The following is a 21,071-nucleotide window of genomic DNA, read 5'->3' as shown; positions in this document are numbered from 1 at the left end:
CACTATCGGAATTGATTCTGGTCCTCGGAATTTAACATTGGTTTCACACAGATCCATTCTTGGGGTGGGTGTGTGTGGGGGGGGGGAAACTACCTAAGGGTTGTGCCACAATGGCTAATTCCCTGCTACATTCCAGTAAAACTTATTACATTTGTGGAGAAAAGTGAGTGAAACTGACAGCTTGTTTGCAGGAAGGATTATTAGCACTGCTTGGGGACAGGCCCAACGGTGAGCGAATGGAATCTGCGTCATATGTTGAGGACCAAATCTGCTTAACCTGACTTTGGGTTAGTACAAAATACAAAACATTCATTCAATTTGAATTTGTATTGTAATTATTGATATGAGAAGATAGAGTGCACTTCCGTCTTCATGAAGTGTTTAAACCTTCATTGGTTTCTTCATAGGGAAACATCCTTCTCATGACAAAATGGCATTTTGAAATGTGTTTGTTGTTGTTGGGTCATTGAGATTGGTGAAGCTATAAAATTAGTGTAGAAAATAATTAGTGGTTGCCATGACATTTTCACAGTTCGTGTAGAGAAAAAACAGATACCCACATTCAGCCCAAAAGAACTAGGCTATTCCAGTTATTTAGCTTGCTCCGGTTCTATATTACCTTTAAAAAGATGACTAAAGTGACTCTTGATAATTCCATGCTGCAAAACTTTAAACTTCTTGAATGTTTTTGTGATCCTTTTGAATTGATTTTATTGTGAAGTATATACACTCATATACTTTCGATGTAGCAGTATGACAACAATGACATGACACAGACATTTCTTACTGTGTGAAATGTTTCATGATTCAAAAGAGAGATCTTTCCATGTCTCACTTGGTCTCTGGAACTTTAATCACTTCTCCATTCAAAAGTGCAAGCTTCTTTTTTTAACTTCAAGGACATTAAGATGTGCTCTGAATATCAAGTACTTTCTTGCACCCCGAAGTGTGGCTTGCTATTGCTAACGAATCCCACTGCGTTGTGTGATATACCTGTCATTCAGTGAATGCTTGTTTCTGTAGTACTGCTCTCATATTCATATCAACAGCTGTATTGCAACAGTGGGTTGAAATATCACAAGCTCTGGCAGGGGTGTGTGGGCATGTGTGGCAGCAAAACAAAAGTGGTTTTGAAACTCATGGGGCCTCTGCCTACATTCAAAACACAGTGACGTGAACGTTAAAGGTGCAAAGGCTGTTAATGGTTAACAACACTTACAGTGCCTTCAGAAAGTATTCATACCTCTTTACTTATTACACATTTTGTTATTTCCTTTGTCACATTTTTTTGCAGTATTACTTTAGTGACTTGTTAGGAAGGATGTCTGTATCTTTGTAGTGACTTGGTGTATTGATACACCATCCAAAGTGTAATTAATAACTTCACCATGATCAAAGGAATATGTCTGCTTTTTTATTTTTACCCATCTATCATCTACAGTTGAAGACAGAAGTTTACATACACTTAGGTTGGAGTCATTACAACTTGTTTTTCAACCACGCCACAAATTTCTTGTTAACAAACTATAGTTTTGGCAAGTCGGTTAGGACATCTACTTTGTGCATTACACAAGTCATTTTTCCAACAATTGCTTACAGACAGATTATTTCACTTATAATTCATTGCATCTTAATTCCAGTGGGTCAGAAGTTAACATACACTAAGTTGACTGTGCCTTTAAACAGCTTGGAAAATTCCAGAAAATTATGTCATGGCTTTAGAAGCTTCTGACAGGCTAATTGACATAATTTGAGTCAATTGGAGGTGTACCTGTGGATGTATTTCAAGGCCTACTTTCAAACTCAGTGCCTCTTTGCTTGACACCATGGGAAAATGAAAAGAAATCAGCCAAGACCTCAGAAAAAAATTGGAGACCTCCACAAGTCTGGTTCATCCTTGGGAGCAATTTCCAAATGCCTGAAGGTACCACATTCATCTGTACAAACAATAGTACACAAGTATAAACACCATGGGACCACGCAGCTGTCATACCGATCAGGAAGGAGACACGTTCTGTCTCCTAGAGATGAACTTACTTCGGTGCGAAAAGTGCAAATCAATCCCAGAACAACAGCAAAGGACTTGCCCAGAACAACAGCAAAGATGCTGGAGGAAACAGGTACAAAAGTATCTATATCCACAGTAAAACGAGTCCTATGTCAACATAACCTGCTAGGCCGCTCAGCAAGGAAGAAGCCACTGCTCCAAAACCACCATTAAAAAGCCAGACTACGGTTTGCAACTGCACATGGGGACAAAGATTGTACCTTTTGGAGAAATATCCTCTGGTCAGATTAAACAAAAATCGAGCTGTTTGGCCATAATGACCATCGTTATGTTTGGAGGTAAAAGGGGAGGCTTGCAACCCGAAGAACACCATCCCAACCATGAAGCACGGGGGTGACAGCATCATGTTGTGGGGGTGCTTTGCTGTAGGAGGGACTGGTACACTTCACAAAATAGATGGCATCATGAGAAAGGAAAATGTGTGGATATGTGGATATATTGACGCAACATCTCAAGACATCAGTCAGGAAGTTAAAGCTTGGTTGCAAATGGGTCTTCCAAATAGACAATGACCCCAAGCATACTTCCAAAGTTGTGGCAAAATGGCTTAAGGACAACAAAGTCAAGGTATTGGAGTGGCCATCACAAAGCCCTGACCTCAATCCTATAGAAGATTTGTTGGCAGAACTGAAAAAGCGTGTGCGAGCAATGAGGCCTACAAACCTGATTCAGTTACACCAGCTCTGTCAGGAGGAATGGGCTAAAATTCACCCAATTTATTGTGGGAAGCTTGTGGAAGGCTACCTGAAATGTTTGACCCAAGTTAAACAATTTAAAGGCAATTCTACCAATTACTTATTGAGTGGATGTAAACTTCTGACCCACTGGGAATGTGATGAAAGACATAAAAGCTGAAATTAATCATTCTCTCTACTATTATTCTAACATTTCACATTCTTAAAATAAAGTGGTGATCCTAACTGACCTAAGACAGGGAATTTTTACTAGGATTAAATGTCAGGAATTGTGACAAACTGAGTTTAAATTTAATTGGCTAAGGTGTATGTAAACTTCCGACTTCAACTGTATATCTTTGCGAGGCATTGGAAAACTTCCCTGGTCTTTGTGGTTGTATCCGTGTTTGAAATTCACTGCTCGACTGAGGGACCTTACAGATAATTGTATATGTAGGCTACAGAGATGAGGTAGGCATTAAAAACCACTATTATTGCACACAGGATGAGTCAATGCAACTTATTATGTAACTTGTTAAGCCCATGTCTACTCCTGAACTTATTTAAGCTTGCAATAACAAAGGGTTGAATACTTATTGACTCAAGACATTTCAGCTTTTCATAATTAATTAATTTGTAAAAATGTCTAAAAACATAATTCCACTTTTACATTATGGGGTATCGTGTGTAGGCCAGTGACACAAAATCTTAACTTAATCCATTTTAAATTCAGGCTGTAACAACAAAATGTGGAAGAAGTCAAGGGATGTGAATAATTTCTGAAGGCACTGTATGTATGTAACATTAAGTAACAATGTATGTCGAAAATGTTATTAATTAACATGATTAACACTATTACCTTCACTTCAAGGGCATTTGGACACACACACACACACACACACACACACACACACACACACACACACACACACACACACACACACACACACACACACACACACACACACACACATTAGATTCATAGTAGAGAGACAGTAAATGTTGGGGAGGAGTGAACATGTAGTAACTCAATTCAAATCTAGGTAGTTTAACTCAATTCAAATCTAGGTAGTGTTTTCAGTAGTTAATTACTTTTTTGCCATGTAGTGGTGTAGCTAACTATTAGAAATACACACTACTTTTTGGCTAAAATAAAATATGAGTGAAGTAGGCAAGAATTTACTTTATTTTTCAGCATTAGACCTGCATAATTCTCACTTGAAACATAATTTTAGTTTTTAATAGGCTAAATTACACATTATGTTAACATCTGACTCCAGAGTGATCTGGTCATGCAATTGTAGTCTATGACATTTCTGATTTAGATGTGATAATTGTTTAGTTCAGTAAACAATAATTTCTTAAAGGTAGCTCTACTGTAGCTTAATGTATTTTCAAAGTAGGTTCCCCAACACTGAAGACAAGTGTAGAAAACAAGGGACAACCTTTTCTCAGCCTTACATTGTTGCCAAGTGTTGCTGGAGGGCAGAGCACACAGGAATAGTACTAGAAGCTGCTTAGTTCTATACCACCTCAGAGAACCAAGTTAGGGCCTCTTTACAGGTTGACGGACAATTACACACCCTCTCCTTTTCAAACGGCAGTTGAAAAATGCCATTGAGAGCACTGTGGATGGTGCTGTGAATGCTAATGGTTGTTAATGAGTGCTAGGCTAGCCCTTTAACTACCACAGTGGCCTTTCCAGGACTTTGTCCATGTTTCTCAGCATCATGGCTGGCATCATGAATGCATAGTAGTTCATTGTACCATTTCTAAGCCATGGTTGATATAAGTGGCTAATCTTCATGTGATATTATCTCAATTTCTTCAGAAAATTATGAAAATATAAAGTTTTCCTAATGTTGATATCAACTATTTGGTATCCTTAGGCAAACTCACAAACTGTACGTATTTCAATTACTAAAATGGGTAGTGGTTCACAAATGCAAACACACCACACACACACCACTTTATACAGAGGAACTCTAAAAAACATAAGTAGTCATGTGAGAAACTTTTAGAACTGTGTAGTCAGTCTGGTCTCATAGAATAGACGTAAAATTATTATGACATGTCACGTTTGGTATGGCTGCATAAGACAGAAGGTTACTTAAGTTAAAAATGAAAGTATTGTGGTTGGTCGGGGTGGATGGGTGAGGTTATAACGTGAACGTTTAGTAACCCAAAGGTTGTGTGTTCATTTTAGCTTATTGGTAAATTTAGCTAACGTTAGCATTAGCCACCTAGCCACCGACAACAAATTGGAATTCCTAACATATCATAGGTTTGGCAAATTTGTAACATATTGTACGAATTGGAATTTATTACATATTGTATGAAGTGCAATTTGTAACATATCATATGAAATGAAAGATGGACATCCACAAATTAATGCATACATTATGAAACATAACATATCATACTAATTTACATTTACTATGTTAAGTCTACCCCTGAGTCCAGGTTGGTGTAGTGGTGTTGTTTGATGGTTGGGCTTTTGTAATCTCCCAATTTCTCCCTGGACCAGCCTCCACTGGGCTTTTCAGCCACTCAGCTTTGTTCACTCTTCCTTCTCCCAGGTGGTGATGTGGGAGAGCTGATGTCTACAATGGCTGACCTGGATCTGCACCTGCACATACTGATACCCCCGTTTCAACACTGTCGTGGTTACCTCCCAACCCAGCAGCCCAACCCCAGGATCTGACCCTGTCTCTTCCTCACCTCCCCTGGGCTTCCTCCAGCCAGGCCTCCTGGATCTACCCTGGGCCCATAATGGGAGGATGCCTCTCCAAAAGCAAGCCAGGTGAACACTATCTCCACCAACCCACTGTTCTCCTTCCCTCCGTCCTACCCCTGTTCTCCACCTCTCCGTCCTACTCACCCGTTCTCCTCCTTTCCGTCCTACCCCCCCTGTTCTCCTACTCTCCGTCCTACCCCCGTTCTCCACCTCTCCGTCCTACCCTCTGTTCTCCTTCCCTCCGTCCTACCCTCTGTTCTCCTTCCCTCCGTCCTACCCCCGTTCTCCTTCACTCCGTCCTACCCTCTGTTCTCCTTCCCTCCGTCCTACCCTCTGTTCTCCTTCCCTCCGTCCTACCCTCTGTTCCCCTTCCCTCCATCCTACCCCCGTTCTCCTTACCTCCGTCCTACCACCATTCTCTGTCCCTCCGTCCTACCCCTCCGTTCTCCTTCCCTCCGTCCTACCCCCGTTCTCCTTCCCTCCGTCCTACCCCCTGTTCTCCTTCTCTCCGTCCTACCCCTCCGTTCTCCTTCCCTCCGTCCTACCCCCGTTCTCCTTCCCTCCGTCCTACCCCCTGTTCTCCTTCTCTCCGTCCTACCCTCTGTTCTCCTTCCCTCCGTCCTGCCACCGTTCTCCTTCCCTCCGTCCTACCCCGTTCTCATCCTCTCCATTCTACCCCCGTTCTCCTTCCCTCTATCCTACCCTCTGTTCTCCTTCCCTCCGTCCTACCCCTGTTCTCCTTCTCTCCATCCTACCCCCGTCCTCCTCCTCTTCGTCCTACCCCCCCGTTCTCCTTCCCTCCATCCTACCTCCGTTCTCCTTCCCTCCGTCCTACCCCCGTTCTCCTTCCCTCCGTCCTACCCCCATTCTCCTTCCCTCAGTCCTACCCCCATTCTCCTTCACTCCATCCTACCCTCTGTTCTCCTTCCCTCCGTCCTACCCTCTGTTCTCCTTCCCTCCGTCCTACCCTCTGTTCTCCTTCCCTTCGTCCTACCCTCTGTTCTCCTTCCCTCTGTCCTAGCCCCATTCTCTTCCTCTCCATCCTACCCCCGTCCTCCTTCCCTCTGTCCTACCCTCTGTTCTCCTTCCCTCCATCCTACTTCCTGTTCTCCTTCCATCTGTCCTACCCCTTTCCAAATCCTGGAATAATTGGCATTTGTTCGCCAGCTATACAGTATATAGGTCATACAAACCCCTCTCCTGACTGCCTTTGTAGCATGGCGATTTGTGGAGGAGGAATTTTAATGCTCTCAATGGCATTGCCTTCAAGAGGATTACATAGTCAAATTTGAGTTTTAAACGTATGGCACAACGTATAACTGTTTCAAAGCAAACATATCACTGTTGCAATGCAGTCAGCTTGTTGAAGGCTGTGGTACGTGCTGTAATCAAGCACATTACGTTTTTTATATCTTTGCTTGCTCCTAAAGCTTTGACTTAATAGTGCTTTAGCTCTTATGGAGAGCGGTTTTAAAAAAACAAACAAATTAAACATAATTTTCCCAAAAACAACCACTGCAATACCACACTGGCAGCTAGTATGAATAAAGTGGAGGGGATAGGGAGCTTGTCTCCAGTTCTATAGGGGTGACTTTAGAGGGTGCTGTGATGGAACAGAGGCACCTCACTGTAAAATGTCTAATTAGTCTTTAAGAAACAAGTGGGACCCTGAATGGAACCTTGGACACAGCAGGGATGAGCACCAGTATAGTTGAGAAACTAAACCAGATAAAAACTTTTACACAATGTTAGATAAATACATGTTTTTAATGTAGAATACAATATCACACCATCATTACTGTGTAAGTATTCCTGTAAGTACAATATAAAAAGTATTGTAATTACTTAAACTGTACCTAGCGCTAAGTTAAGGGTTAGGGTTAGGGCTAGGGAAAATCCAGAGAAAAATTGAAATCATAAAGCAATTACATGAAGATGATACTGAACATTTCTGAAAAGCGTGGGTTTAGTCAAAACATTGATGCACACGGTGAGTTTCTGCAGTCAGTGAAAAGCAGATTGGTACCTAATTTGACGAATACATTTGACATGATCCCTACAGGTGTGTTAGTGGCAGCTGACTACTCAATTTGATCCAATAAAATAGTTTAGCAACATAGAGTCAAGTAAACCCAAAATAGTTTCTAAGACTAGGAATATTATAAAGCCATCAGTGCCCACTCAAAAGGATTAAGCACATGATGCCTCTGAATGGAAAAACAGAAGGGAGAAAAAACGGGGAAGGAGTGTGTGAGAGAGGGGATGAAGTGATAACATATGGCAAAGTGAGAGAATGCAGCAGGAGTATCTCTTCCTCACTTGACAAGTATGTTTCTCCTGAGGTGTACAATTCACTCAGTTTTGCTGCCAATAAATCGTATTGCTCTTTGGTGCATTGGACAATCTCAGTGGAGAGATTGATCCCTTAACTAGGCAGGACTAATCCAAGAACAAAGAATCTTGCATTTCTAGAAGAAATGGTGCTATATAGAACCACAAATCAGCTTTGTTTTTTAGCAGTGTGTATGAATGTAAAATTACACTTTGTACATGTAATATACAGTACAAAAGTAAGAGCAACTACACATTGTGGACAAAGAAGTGATAGATTTTAGGACCGAGTCATCTCGCATAGTTTACAAGTCATTGACAAATAAACCCTGTCCAGGAGAAGTTGAGGTGAACCAAAATATACACTTTATGCTTTTTTAATGATGATTTAAAAAAATGCTCATGTACATGAATGGGTGGTGCTGCTTACTTTAGATTAAATGAATTAACAAATTATTGAATTAATTCATTAATGTGCAATTATCATGCTTCTCTTCATTTTATATATACAGTGAGCTCCAAAAGTATTGTGACAGTGACACATGTTTTGTTGTTTTGGCTCTGTACTTCAGCACTTTGAATTTGAGATTATACAATGGCTAGGAGGTTAAAGTGCAGGCTGTAAGGTTTAATTTGAGGGTATTTCCTTCCATATTGGGTGAACTGTTTTGAAATTACATCAATTTTTGTACATAGTCCCCCCATTTTAGGAGACCGAAAGTATTGGGCCACATTCAGTTATATGTGTATTAAAGTAGTCAAAAGTTTAGTATTTGGTCCCCTAAAATAGGGAGACTAGAGCCAAAACAACAACAAATGTGTCACTGTCCCAATACTTGGAGCTCACTATACATCAATCAACATTCTGACTTCAGCATGGTTGAGTAAGCTATCAATTTATGGATTCAGAATTGCCCCGGTCAGTGGATGTGATTTTATGATCTGAGAATCAAAAGAAAAGAGAATATCGAAATGTAAAATATCCCTATAACAAATCGAATACACAATGTGAATTCTCTTACATAAGGTCCTTGTTGAAGATCCCATATGAGTCTGGGGATGGATGCCTCTCCCCCTTTCCTCTCCTGTGATTGCAGTCACTCTCATGATTTTCCATTGATTTTAATTAAGACTCGCTCAGCAGGTCAAAATTCCAGCCAGATTATCGTGTAGGAACCGGAGGGTCAGCACATTTCTACTGCCGAAGAGATAAATCTGGCTGCAGTGAAAACGGGTTGCACAACCACCTCTTCAAATGCAGAAATACAAACACCAGAGGCAACTTATCAGATGTCATCAAATGCCTCAGGGCGCCTCACAACAAATAAACCCTAACATCCACTTAGGCCTGTCCTTGTGTATGTGTGTTATTTCAGCAAATATCAAATGCATGGTGTAGTGATCCTAAATATATGCTATAAAGCTCTTAAGAGTGCCACAGTAAATTTGCCCCATGTTTTTTTTTAAATCTCATAAAGTATTTTCATGGTGATGTCAGTTCCATTCGATGCAGAACTCTTCTCCGTGGGGAGTCTGACGCTGAGCGCTACAATCAAAGGAAACATTTATATGAGTATCAGTGGCTGCTGGTGACTTAAAATTGAGGAGGATGATGGGTAAAAGTTGTGAACTAAAAACAAGGGAACACATTTTTTTTTAAATGTAAGTGACTGGGCAAACATCAGCCTGAAAAGGGTGGTGTTTTCCTAGCGGTCTGTGGTCTGTATTCTGCAGTTTTGCTAATGGTCTGTGGTCTGTGTTCTGCAGTATTGTTACTGGTCTGTGGTCTGTATTCTGCAGTTTTGCTAATGGTCCGTGGTCTGTGTTCTGCAGTATTGCTACTGGTCTGTGGTCTGTGTCCTGCAGTATTGCTACTGGTCTGTGGTCTGTGTCCTGCAGTTTTGCTAATGGTCTGTGGTCTGTGTCCTGCAGTTTTGCTAATGGTCTGTGGTCTGTGTCCTGCAGTTGAAGTGAAGGTGGAGCTAACCCTTCTGGGCAAAGAAAAGGATCCAGGTGTGAAGTCCGCCAATGGAAAGGCGAGCCCCTTTTCTGACTGCAGACCCAACGGAGCACTGGAACACTGCTCCGATGAGGACTCCGCTGCTGCCGCCCCCCTCAGGCTCTACAAACCCCCTGATTACCTGGAGGCCTCCGTGTGTCATGTCAAGGACCTGGAAAATGGACAGTAAGGCCAAACAAAAGACAATGTACAGTGCATTCGGAAAGTATTCACACTCGTTGACTTTTTACACATTTTGTTACGTTACAGCTTTATTCTAAAATTGATCAAAATGTTTTTCCTTATCAATCTACAAACAATACCCCATAATGAAAATGCGAAAACAGGTTTTTAGATTTTAAAAAAAAAGTATTAAAAATGAACAGAAATACCTTATTTACATAAGAATTCAGACCCTTTGCTATGAGACTCGAAATTGAGCTCATCCAGTTTTGGTGGATCCAGTTTCCATTGATCATCCTTGAGATGTTTCTACAACATGATTGGAGTCCACCAGTGGTAAATTCAATTGATTGGACATGATTTGGAAAGGCGCACACCTGTCTATAGTGGGGCAAAAAAGTATTTAGTCAGCCAACAATTGTGCAAGTTCTCCCACTTAAAAAGATGAGAAAGGCCTATAATTTTCAACATAGGTCCACTTCAACTATGACAGACAAAATGAGGAAAAGAATTCCAGAAAATCACATTGTAGGATTTTTTATGAATTTATTTGCAAATTATGGTGGAAAATAAGTATTTGGTCACCTACAAACAAGCAAGATTTCTGGCTCTCACAGACCTGTAACTTCTTCTTTAAGAGGCTCCTCTGTCCTCCACTCGTTACCTGTATTAATGGCACCTGTTTGAACTTGTTATCAGTATAAAAGACCCCTGTCCACAACCTCAAACAGTCACACTCCAAACTCCATTATGGCCAAGACCAAAGAGCTGTCAAAGGACACCAGAAACAAAATTGTAGACCTGCACCAGGCTGGGAAGACTGAATCTGCAATAGGTAAGCAGCTTGGTTTGAAGAAATCAACTGTGGGAGCAATTATTAGGAAATGGAAGACATACAAGACCACTGATAATCTCCCTCGATCTGGGGCTCCACGCAAGATCTCACCCCGTGGGGTCAAAATGATCACAAGAACGGTGAGCAAAAATCCCAGAACCACACGGGGGGACCTAGTGAATGACCTGCAGAGAGCTGGGACCAAAGTAACAAAGCCTACCATCAGTAACACACTACGCCGCCAGGGACTCAAATCCTGCAGTGCCAGACGTGTCCCCCTGCTTAAGCCAGTACATGTCCAGGCCCGTCTGAAGTTTGCTAGAGAGCATTTGGATGATCCAGAAGAAGATTGTGAATGTCATATGGTCAGATGAAACCAAAATATTACTTTTTGGTAAAAACTCAACTTGTCGTGTTTGGAGGACAAAGAATGCTGAGTTGCATCCAAATACCTACTGTGAAGCATGGGGGTAGAAACATCATGCTTTGGGGCTGTTTTTCTGCAAAGGGACCAGGACGACTGATCCGTGTAAAGGAAATAATGAATGGGGCAATGTATTTCAAGATTTTGATTGAAAACCACTTTCCATCAACAATGGCATTGAAGATGTAACGTAGCTGGGTCTTTCAGCACGACAATGATCCCAAACACACTGCCCGGGCAACAAAGGATTGGCTTCATAAGAAGAATTTCAAGGTCCTGGAGTGGCCTAGCCAGTCTCCAGATCTCAACCCCATAGAACATCTTTGGAGGGAGTTGAAAGTCTGTGTTGCCCAGCAACAGCTCCAAAACATCACTGCTCTAGAGGAGATCTGCATGGAGGAATGGGCCAAAATACCAGCAACAGTGTGTGAAAACCTTGTGAAGACTTACAGAAAACGTTTGACTTCTGTCATTGCCAACAAAGGGTATGTAACAAAGTATTGAGATAAACTTTTGTTATTGACCAAATACTTATTTTCCACCATAATTTGCTAATAAATTCATTAAAAATCCTACAATGTGATTTTCTGGATTTTTTTTTCATTTTGTCTGTCATAGTTGAAGTGTACCTATGATGAAAATTACAGGCCTCTCTCATCTTTTTAAGTGGGAGAACTTGCACAATTGGTGGCTGACTAAATACTTTTTTGCCCCACTGTATACTGTAAGGTCCCATAGTTGACAGTTCATGTCAGAGCAAAAATCAAGCCATGAGGTTGAAGGAATTGTCCATAGAGCTCCGAGACAGGATTGTGTTGAAGCACAGACCTGGGGAAGGGTTCCAAAACATTTCTGCAGCGTTGAAGGTCCCCAAAACAGAGTGGCCTCCATCATTCTTAAATGAAAGAGGTTTGGATCACAACGACTCTTCATAGATCTGTCCTTCCAGCTAAACTGAGCAATCGGGAGAGAAGGGCCTTGGTCAGGGAGGTGACCAAGAACTTGATGGTCAATCTGACAGAGCTCCAGAGTTCCTCTGTGGAGATGGGAGAACCTTCCAGAAGGATAACCATCTATGCAGCACTCCATCAATCAGGCCTTCATGGTAGAGTGGCCAGACGGGAGCCACTCCTCACTAAAAGGCACATGACAGCCTGCTTGGAGTTTACCAAAAGGCACCTAAAGACTCTCAGACCATGAGAAACAAGATTCTCTGATCTGATGCAACCAAGATTGAATTCTTTGGCCTGAATGCCAAGTGTCACATCTGGAGGAAACCTGGCACCATCCCTATGGTGAAGCATGGTGGTGGCAGCATCATGCTGTGGGGATGATTTTCAGTGGCAGGGACTGGGAGACTAGTCAGGATTGAGGGAAAGATGAATGGAGGAAAGTACAGAGAGATCCTTGATGAAAACCTACTCCAGAGCGCTCAGGACCTAAAACTGGGGCGAATCGAACATCTGAAATCAAATCAAAATCAAATCAAATTTTATTGGTCACATACACATGGTTAGCAGATGTTAATGTGAGTGTAGCGAAATGCTTGTGCTTCTAGTTCCGACAGTGCAGTAATATCTAACACGTAATCTAACAATTCCCCAACAACTACCTAATACACACAAATCTAAAAGGGGTGAATGAGAATATGTACATATAAATATATGGATGAGCGATGGCCGAGCAGCATAGGCAAGGTACAATAGATGGTATAGAATACAGTATATACATATGATATGAGTAATGTAAGATATGTAAACATTATTAAAGTGCCATTATTTAAAGTGACGAGTGACCCATTTATTATTCAAGTGGCCAATGATTGGGTCTCCATGTAGGCAGCAGCCTCTCTGAGTTAGTGATTGCTGTTTAGCAGTCTAATGGCCTTGAGATAGAAGCTGTTCCTCAGTCTCTTGGTACCAGCTTTGATGCACCTGCACTGAGCTCACCTTCTGGATGGTAGTGGTGTGAACAGGCAGTGACTCGGGTGGTTGTTGTCCTTGATGATCTTTTTGGCCTTCCTGTAACATTGGGTACTATAGGTGTCATGGAGGGCAGTTAGTTGCCCCGGGTGATTCCTTGTGCAGACCGCACCACCCTCTGGAGTGCCTTGCGGTTGAGGGCGTTGCAGTTGCCGTACCAGGCTGCGATACAGCTCGACAGGATGCTCTCGATTGTGCATCTGTGAAAGTTAGTCAGAGTTTTGGGTTACAAGCCCCATTTTTTCAGCCTCCTGAGGTTGAAGAGGCACTGTTGCGCCTTCTTCACCACATTGTCTGTGTGGGTGGACCATTTCAGTTTGTCTGTGATGTGTACGCTGAGGAACTTAAAACTTTCTACTTTCTCCACTGCTGTCCCTTCGACATGGATAGGAGGGTGCTCCCTCTGCTATTTCCTGAAGTCCACGATCATCTCCTTTGTTTTGTTGACGTTGATTGAGAGGTTGTTTTCTTAACACCACACTCCGAGTGCCCTCACCTCCTCCCTGTAGGCTGTCTCGTCATTGTTGGTAATCAAGCTCACTACTGTTGTGTCATCTGCAAACTTGATGATTGAGTTGGAGGCGTGCATGGCCACGCAGTCATGGGTGAACAGGGAGTACAGGAGGGGGCTGAGTATGCACCCTTGTGGGGCCCCAGTGTTGAGGGTCAACAAAGTGGAGATGTTGTTTACTACCTTCACCACCTGGGGGCTTCACGTCAGAAGTGAGTGCTACGGGGCGGTAGGCATTTAGTTCAGTTATCTGAGAGAGACCTGACAATAGCTGGAGAGACCTGAAAATGGCTGTGCAGCGACCCTCCCCATCTAACCTGACAGAGCTTGAGAGGATCTGTAGAGAAAAACACGAGAAACTCCCCAAATACAAGTGTGCTAAGCTTGTAGCGTCATACCCAAAAAGTCTCAAGGCTGTAATCGCTGCCAAAGGAGCTTTAAGAAAGTACTGAGTAAAGGGTCTGAATTTACTTATGTAAATGTGATATTTCAGAATTTTTTTATTTTAATAACTTTGCAACAATTTCAAACACCTGTTTTTGCTTTGTCATCAAGGGATATTGTGGATTAATTTGAACAAACAATTTAATCAATTTTGGAATAAGGCAGTAACGTAACAAAATGTGAAAAAGTCAAGGGGTCTGAATACTGAAATGTGTATGGCTGGAACCTGTCATTATTTCCCCTTGCCTCACAATTTTTGTCCCTTCCTGTGTGTGTGCGTGCATTCGTGTGTGTGTGCGTCTGTGTGTGCACTTATTCCTGTTTAGGATGAGAGAGGTTGATTTGGGAAGTGGCAGAGCGCTGCTCATTAAAGAACATGGAGAGTTTTCTGCAATGGGGCACAAGTGCCCGCATTATGGGGCACCACTGGTCAAAGGTGAGTCCCGTTCTGCATTGTTTTCTTTTTTTGTGGAATATTGGTATGACAATTCATATTTTTGCTGTCTTATCAAGTTCTGAGATGGATTGGTGAGTGATACAGTGGGATGTACAGTACCAGGACACACCTACTCATTCAAGGGTTTTTCTATAGTTTTCTATTTTCTATTGTATGTAGCATAATAGTGAAGACATCAAAACTATGAAATAACACATATGGAATCATGTAGTATCCAAGAAAAGTGTTAAACAAATCAAAATATATTTTAGATTTTAGATTCTTCAAAGTAGCCTCCCTTTGCCTTGATGACAGCTTTGCACACTCTTGGCATTCTCTCAACCAGCTTCATCTGGAATGCTTTTCCAACAGTCTTGAAGGAGTTCCCACATATGCTGAGCACATGTTAGCTGCTTTTCCTTCACTCTGCAGTCCAACTCATCCAAAACCATCTCAACTGGGTTGAGGTCAGGTGATTGTGAAGGTCAGGTTATCTGATGCAGCACTCCATCACTTTCCTTCATGGTCAAATAGCCCTTATTTATCACAACCTGGAGGTGTGTTGGGTCATTGTCCTGTTCAAAAACAAATAATAGTTCCACTAAGCGTAAACAAGATGGGATGGAGTATGGCTGCAGAATGCTGTGGTAGCCATGCTGGTTAAATGTGCCTTGAATTCTAATTAAATCACATACAGTGTCACCAGCAAAGTACCCCCACACCATCACACCTCCTCCTCCATGCGTCACGGTGGGAACCACACATGCAGAGTTCATCTACTCACCTACTCATCGTCTGACAAAGACACAGTGTTTGGAACCAAAAATCTCAAATTCGGACTCATCAGACCAAAGGACAGATTTCCACCGGTCTAATGTCCTTTGCTCATGTTTCTTGGCCCAAGCAAGTCTCTTCTTCTTATTGGTGTCCTTTGGGTGGTTTCTTTGCAGCAATTCGACCATGAAGGTCTGATTCATTCAGTCTCCTCTGAACAATTGTTGTTGAAATGTGTCTGTTACTTGAACACTGTGAAGCATTTATTTGGGCTGCAATTTATGAGGCTGGTAACTCTGAAGAAACGTATCCTCTGCAGCAGAGGTAACTCTGGGTCTTCCTTTCCTGTGGCGGTCTTCATGAGCCAGTTTCATGATTGGCTCGATGGTTTTCGCAACCGCACTTGAAGAAACCTTTAAAGTTCTTTGCATTTTCCAGGGTGACTGAAAATGTGACTGACCTTCATGTCTTAAAGTACGGATGGACTGTCGTTTCTCTTTGCTTATTTGAGATCTTTTTGCCATAATATGGACTTGGTCTTTTACCAAATAGGGCTATCGTCTGTATACCACCCCTACCTTGTCACTACATAACTGATTGGCTCAAATGCATTAAGGAAAGAAAGAAATTCCACAAATTAACTTTTAACACGGTACCTGTTAATTGAAATGCATTCCAGGTGACTACCTCATGAAGCTGGTTGAGAGAATGGCAAGAGTGTGCAAAGCTGACATCAAGACCAAAGGGTCTTAAATATAATATATATTTTGATTTGTTTAACACTTTTTTAATTATTTCATGATTCCTTACGTGTTATTTCATATTGTTGATGTCTTCACTATTATTCTACAATGTAGAAAATAGTAAAAAATAAAGAAAAATCCTTGAATGAGTAGGTGTGTCAAAACATTTGACTGGTACTGTATATCGTTGTGTGTTGCAGGTATCTTGTCTAAAGGCCACGTGCGTTGCCCCTGGCATGGAGCTTGTTTCAACATCGTTACAGGAGACATTGAGGAATTTCCTGGGCTTGACAGCCTGCCCACCTTCCAGGTGACGTTCCTCGTTCGGTTCGCAATGCCATTCACATTCCCTGCCTTCACATTCTCTCTAAGCATCGTCAAAACCGTGTACACATCGCTCATGTCTGTTTGCTTCAGGTCCGAGTTGAAAAGGACAAAGTGATAATTCGTGCTAACAAACAGGTAAAGACACTCTGGGACTATTTAGAATAGATCATTGTGCTAAATCAACTGATCCCCCTTTGATGACCTGTGACCTGGCAAACATTTATTTCTTCCAGGATCTTCAGTCACAGAAGAGGTCAAAAGCAATGGCCCGATGTTCAGCAGTTAACTCCAGCACTGGCTTCAGCCAGGTCCTTATCGTTGGATCAGGTGAGTTGGCCGTTGAGCATCTCCTTACACTCACACACTCAGGGATGGAAATTAAGCTAGCCCGCTAGCCCGTGGTTAGTAGTTTTCAGACCGGGCTAGAAGAAAATGTATTCAACTTGCACGCCGGCAACTGACATTTTGCCATTTCAAATATTGCATGACACAAATTTTCAACCCGGCTAGTAAAAAATTTCAGTCTACTAGCCCGGCTGGCCAGTGCCCAAAATACTTAAGTTCCATTCCTGCACGCACTGCTGTTAAATAGAAGTCTGTTTGTTTATGTTCAAACTATCGACTAGGACATGAACCATACAGTATATTTTCAGTTCAGTATAGGTCCTGAGTATTCCAAAAAAAGGATAGATGACAGCAGCTCCCAAGAACTATTGCAGCAACACGGATGTTAGTTCATAGTGTATTTGTACTACAGTACACGTTTCAACTGTATGCTCTTAGTTGTAACATGCTCAAAGTGTTTTGTTTATGTTCACAACGCTCTAACATCGTATGGTATGCCTAACTCAATCCACGCTCCAATTCACTACTATTGTTTCACTCAATAGTTATGGTAAAGGGAGCTTGGATTCAGTTTGGATAGCAAGGATCTAAGATCCTATATAGACATTAAACAAGTGTCTTGTGTCTCCAGGTCCAGCAGGGCTGGTGTGCGCTGAGACATTGCGACAGGAAGGCTTCACTGATCGCATTGTCATGTGCACCATGGACAAACACCCACCCTATGACAGGCCTAAACTGAGTAAGGTTTGTACAGAGATCCAGAGCATACCACAGAGATGGTAAAAGGAATATCTCCATAAGGACTTAGTGACCATGAGGGTTCTTTAAGTTGACTATTCTTCTGGATACAAACAGTGTTGAAATTGCTGATGAAGGACTACCAGTTATGCCCTACTGTATTTCGTAGCAGATTGAAAATTCTTCCCAGACATTTCATGCTCCAAAATACTTTCCATTTTTTATTTTTTTATTTCACCTTTATTTAACCAGGTAGGCTAGTTGAGAACAAGTTCTCATTTGCAACTGCGACCTGGCTAAGATAAAGCATAGCAGTGTGAACAGACAACACAGAGTTACACATGGAGTAAACAATTAACAAGTCAATAACACAGTAGAAATTGTAATCATTCGCCTATCTCCTCATGCCTTTTGCACACAATGTATATAGACTCTCTTTTTATTTATTTTTGTATTTTTTTAAATATATATATATATATATATATATTTAAAAAAATACAAAAATAAATAAAAAGAGAGTCTATATACATTGTGTGCAAAAGGCATGAGGAGATAGGCGAATGATTACAATTTTGCAGATTAACACTGGAGTGATAAATGATCAGATGGTCATGTACAGGTAGAGATATTGGTGTGCAAAAAAGCAGAAAAGTAAATAAATAAAAACAGTATGGGGATGAGGTAGGTAAAAATGGGTGGGCTATTTACCGATAGACTATGTACAGCTGCAGCGATCGGTTAGCTGCTCAGATAGCAGATGTTTGAAGTTGGTGAGGGAGATAAAAGTCTCCAACTTCAGCGATTTTTGCAATTCGTTCCAGTCACAGGCAGCAGAGAACTGGAACGAAAGGCGGCCAAATGAGGTGTTGGCTTTAGGGATGATCAGTGAGATACACCTGCTGGAGCGCGTGCTACGGATGGGTGTTGCCATCGTGACCAGTGAACTGAGATAAGGCGGAGCTTTACCTAGCATGGACTTGTAGATGACCTGGAGCCAGTGGGTCTGGCGACGAATATGTAGCGAGGGCCAGCCGACTAGAGCATACAAGTCGCAGTGGTGGGTGGTATAAGGTGCTTTAGTGACAAAACGGATGGCACTGTGATAAACTGCATCCAGTTTGCTGAGTAGAGTGTTGGAAGCAATTTTGTAGATGACATCGCCGAAGTCGAGGATCGGTAGGATAGTCAGTTTTACTAGGGTAAGTTTGGCGGCGTGAGTGAAGGAGGCTTTGTTGCGGAATAGAAAGCCGACTCTTGATTTGATTTTCGATTGGAGATGTTTGATATGAGTCTGGAAGGAGAGTTACAGTCTAGCCAGACACCTAGGTACTTATAGATGTCCACATATTCAAGGTCGGAACCATCCAGGGTGGTGATGCTGGTCAGGCGTGCGGGTGCAGGCAGCGAACGGTTGAAAAGCATGCATTTGGTTTTACTAGCGTTTAAGAGCAGTTGGAGGCCACGGAAGGAGTGTTGTATGGCATTGAAGCTCGTTTGGAAGTTAGATAGCACAGTGTCCAAGGACGGGCCGGAAATATATAGAATGGTGTCGTCTGCGTAGAGGTGGATCAGGGAATCGCCCGCAGCAAGAGCAACATCATTGATATATACAGAGAAAAGAGTCGGCCCGAGGATTGAACCCTGTGGCACCCCCATAGAGACTGCCAGAGGACCGGACAGCATGCCCCCCGATTTGACACACTGAACTCTGTCTGCAAAGTAATTGGTGAACCAGGCAAGGCAGTCATCCGAAAAACCGAGGCTACCGAGTCTGCCGATAAGAATATGGTGATTGACAGAGTCGAAAGCCTTGGCAAGGTCGATGAAGACGGCTGCACAGTACTGTCTTTTATCGATGGCGGTTATGATATCGTTTAGTACCTTGAGCGTGGCTGAGGTGCACCCGTGACCGGCTCGGAAACCAGATTGCACAGCGGAGAAGGTACGGTGGGATTCGAGATGGTCAGTGACCTGTTTGTTGACTTGGCTTTCGAAGACCTTAGATAGGCAGGGCAGGATGGATATAGGTCTGTAACAGTTTGTGTCCAGGGTGTCTCCCCTTTGAAGAGGGGGATGACTGCGGCAGCTTTCCAATCCTTGGGGATCTCAGACGATATGAAAGAGAGGTTGAACAGGCTGGTAATAGGGGTTGCGACAATGGCGGCGGATAGTTTCAGAAATAGAGGGTCCAGATTGTCAAGCCCAGCTGATTTGTACGGGTCCAGGTTTTGCAGCTCTTTCAGAACATCTGCTATCTGGATTTGGGTAAAGGAGAACCTGGTGAGGCTTGGGCGAGTAGCTGCGGGGGGCGGAGCTGTTGGCCGAGGTTGGAGTAGCCAGGCGGAAGGCATGGCCAGCTGTTGAGAAATGCTTGTTGAAGTTTTCGATAATCATGGATTTATCGGTGGTGACCGTGTTACCTAGCCTCAGTGCAGTGGGCAGCTGGGAGGCGGTGCTCTTGTTCTCCATGGACTTCACAGTGTCCCAGAACTTTTTGGAGTTGGAGCTACAGGATGCAAACTTCTGCCTGAAGAAGCTGGCCTTAGCTTTCCTGACTGACTGCGTGTATTGGTTCCTGACTTCCCTGAACAGTTGCATATCACAGGGACTATTCAATGCTATTGCAGTCCGCCACAGGATATTTTTGTGCTGGTCGAGGGCAGTCAGGTCTGGAGTGAACCAAGGGCTATATCTGTTCTTAGTTCTGCATTTTTTGAGCATGCTTATCTAAAATGGTGAGGAAGTTACTTTTAAAGAATGACCAGGCATCCTCAACTGACGGGATGAGGTCAATGTCCTTCCAGGATACCCGGGCCAGGTCGATTAGAAAGGCCTGCTCACAGAAGTGTTTTAGGGAGCGTTTGACAGTGATGAGGGGTGGTCGTTTGACTGCGGCTCCGTAGCGGATACAGGCAATGAGGCAGTGATCGCTGAGATCCTGGTTGAAGACAGCGGAGGTGTATTTGGATGGCCAGTTGGTCAGGATGACGTCTATGAGGGTGCCCTTGTTTACAGAGTTAGGGTTGTACCTGGTGGGTTTCTTGATGATTTGTGTGAGATTGAGGGCATCTAGCTTAGATTGTAGGACTGCCGGGGTGTTAAGCATATCCCAGTTTAGGTCACCTAACAGAACAAACTCTGAAGCTAGATGGGGGGCGATCAATTCACAAATGGTGTCCAGGGCACAGCTGGGAGCTGAGGGGGGTCGGTAGCAGGCGGCAACAGTGAGAGACTTATTTCTGGAGAGAGTAATTTTCAAAATTAGTAGTTCGAACTGTTTGGGTATGGACCTGGAAAGTATGACATCACTTGTGTTATTGCTAGTATTATTAACCCATCTTGAACCCATCTTTAGTCTGTAATCTTGGGATAATATTTGTCCCAGCCAATGTAGAAATTTGGCCATGATATCTATGAGAAAATGGTTTGCTGACCTTGAGTTTCAAATTGTGATCATGTTAAAAATGAAACCGAAAAAATGTATGTTGCATTAGCATCGTAAAAGTGGCATTTCTTCACT

General features: G+C 42.6%; 1 protein-coding gene across 1 annotated transcript in view; it reads left to right on the top strand.

Moving 5' to 3' along the window:
- Positions 1-21,071, top strand: part of LOC112248233 (apoptosis-inducing factor 3-like) — a 39,517-nt gene that overhangs the window by 11,007 nt on the left and 7,439 nt on the right. Inside the window, exons 2-8 of the mRNA XM_024417090.2 lie at positions 5,322-5,545; positions 9,776-9,995; positions 14,515-14,624; positions 16,342-16,451; positions 16,559-16,603; positions 16,702-16,795; positions 17,445-17,557. Coding sequence (XP_024272858.1) covers positions 5,515-5,545; positions 9,776-9,995; positions 14,515-14,624; positions 16,342-16,451; positions 16,559-16,603; positions 16,702-16,795; positions 17,445-17,557 — 723 coding nt within the window. The 5' untranslated portion in view covers positions 5,322-5,514. The remainder of the gene's footprint in view (positions 1-5,321; positions 5,546-9,775; positions 9,996-14,514; positions 14,625-16,341; positions 16,452-16,558; positions 16,604-16,701; positions 16,796-17,444; positions 17,558-21,071) is intronic.

Source organism: Oncorhynchus tshawytscha, linkage group LG04 (genome assembly GCF_018296145.1).
Source record: "Oncorhynchus tshawytscha isolate Ot180627B linkage group LG04, Otsh_v2.0, whole genome shotgun sequence".
Taxonomy (NCBI): domain Eukaryota; kingdom Metazoa; phylum Chordata; class Actinopteri; order Salmoniformes; family Salmonidae; genus Oncorhynchus; species Oncorhynchus tshawytscha.
The sequence above is the reverse complement of the archived record's forward strand: the minus strand, read 5'-3'. Positions and strand labels throughout refer to the sequence as shown.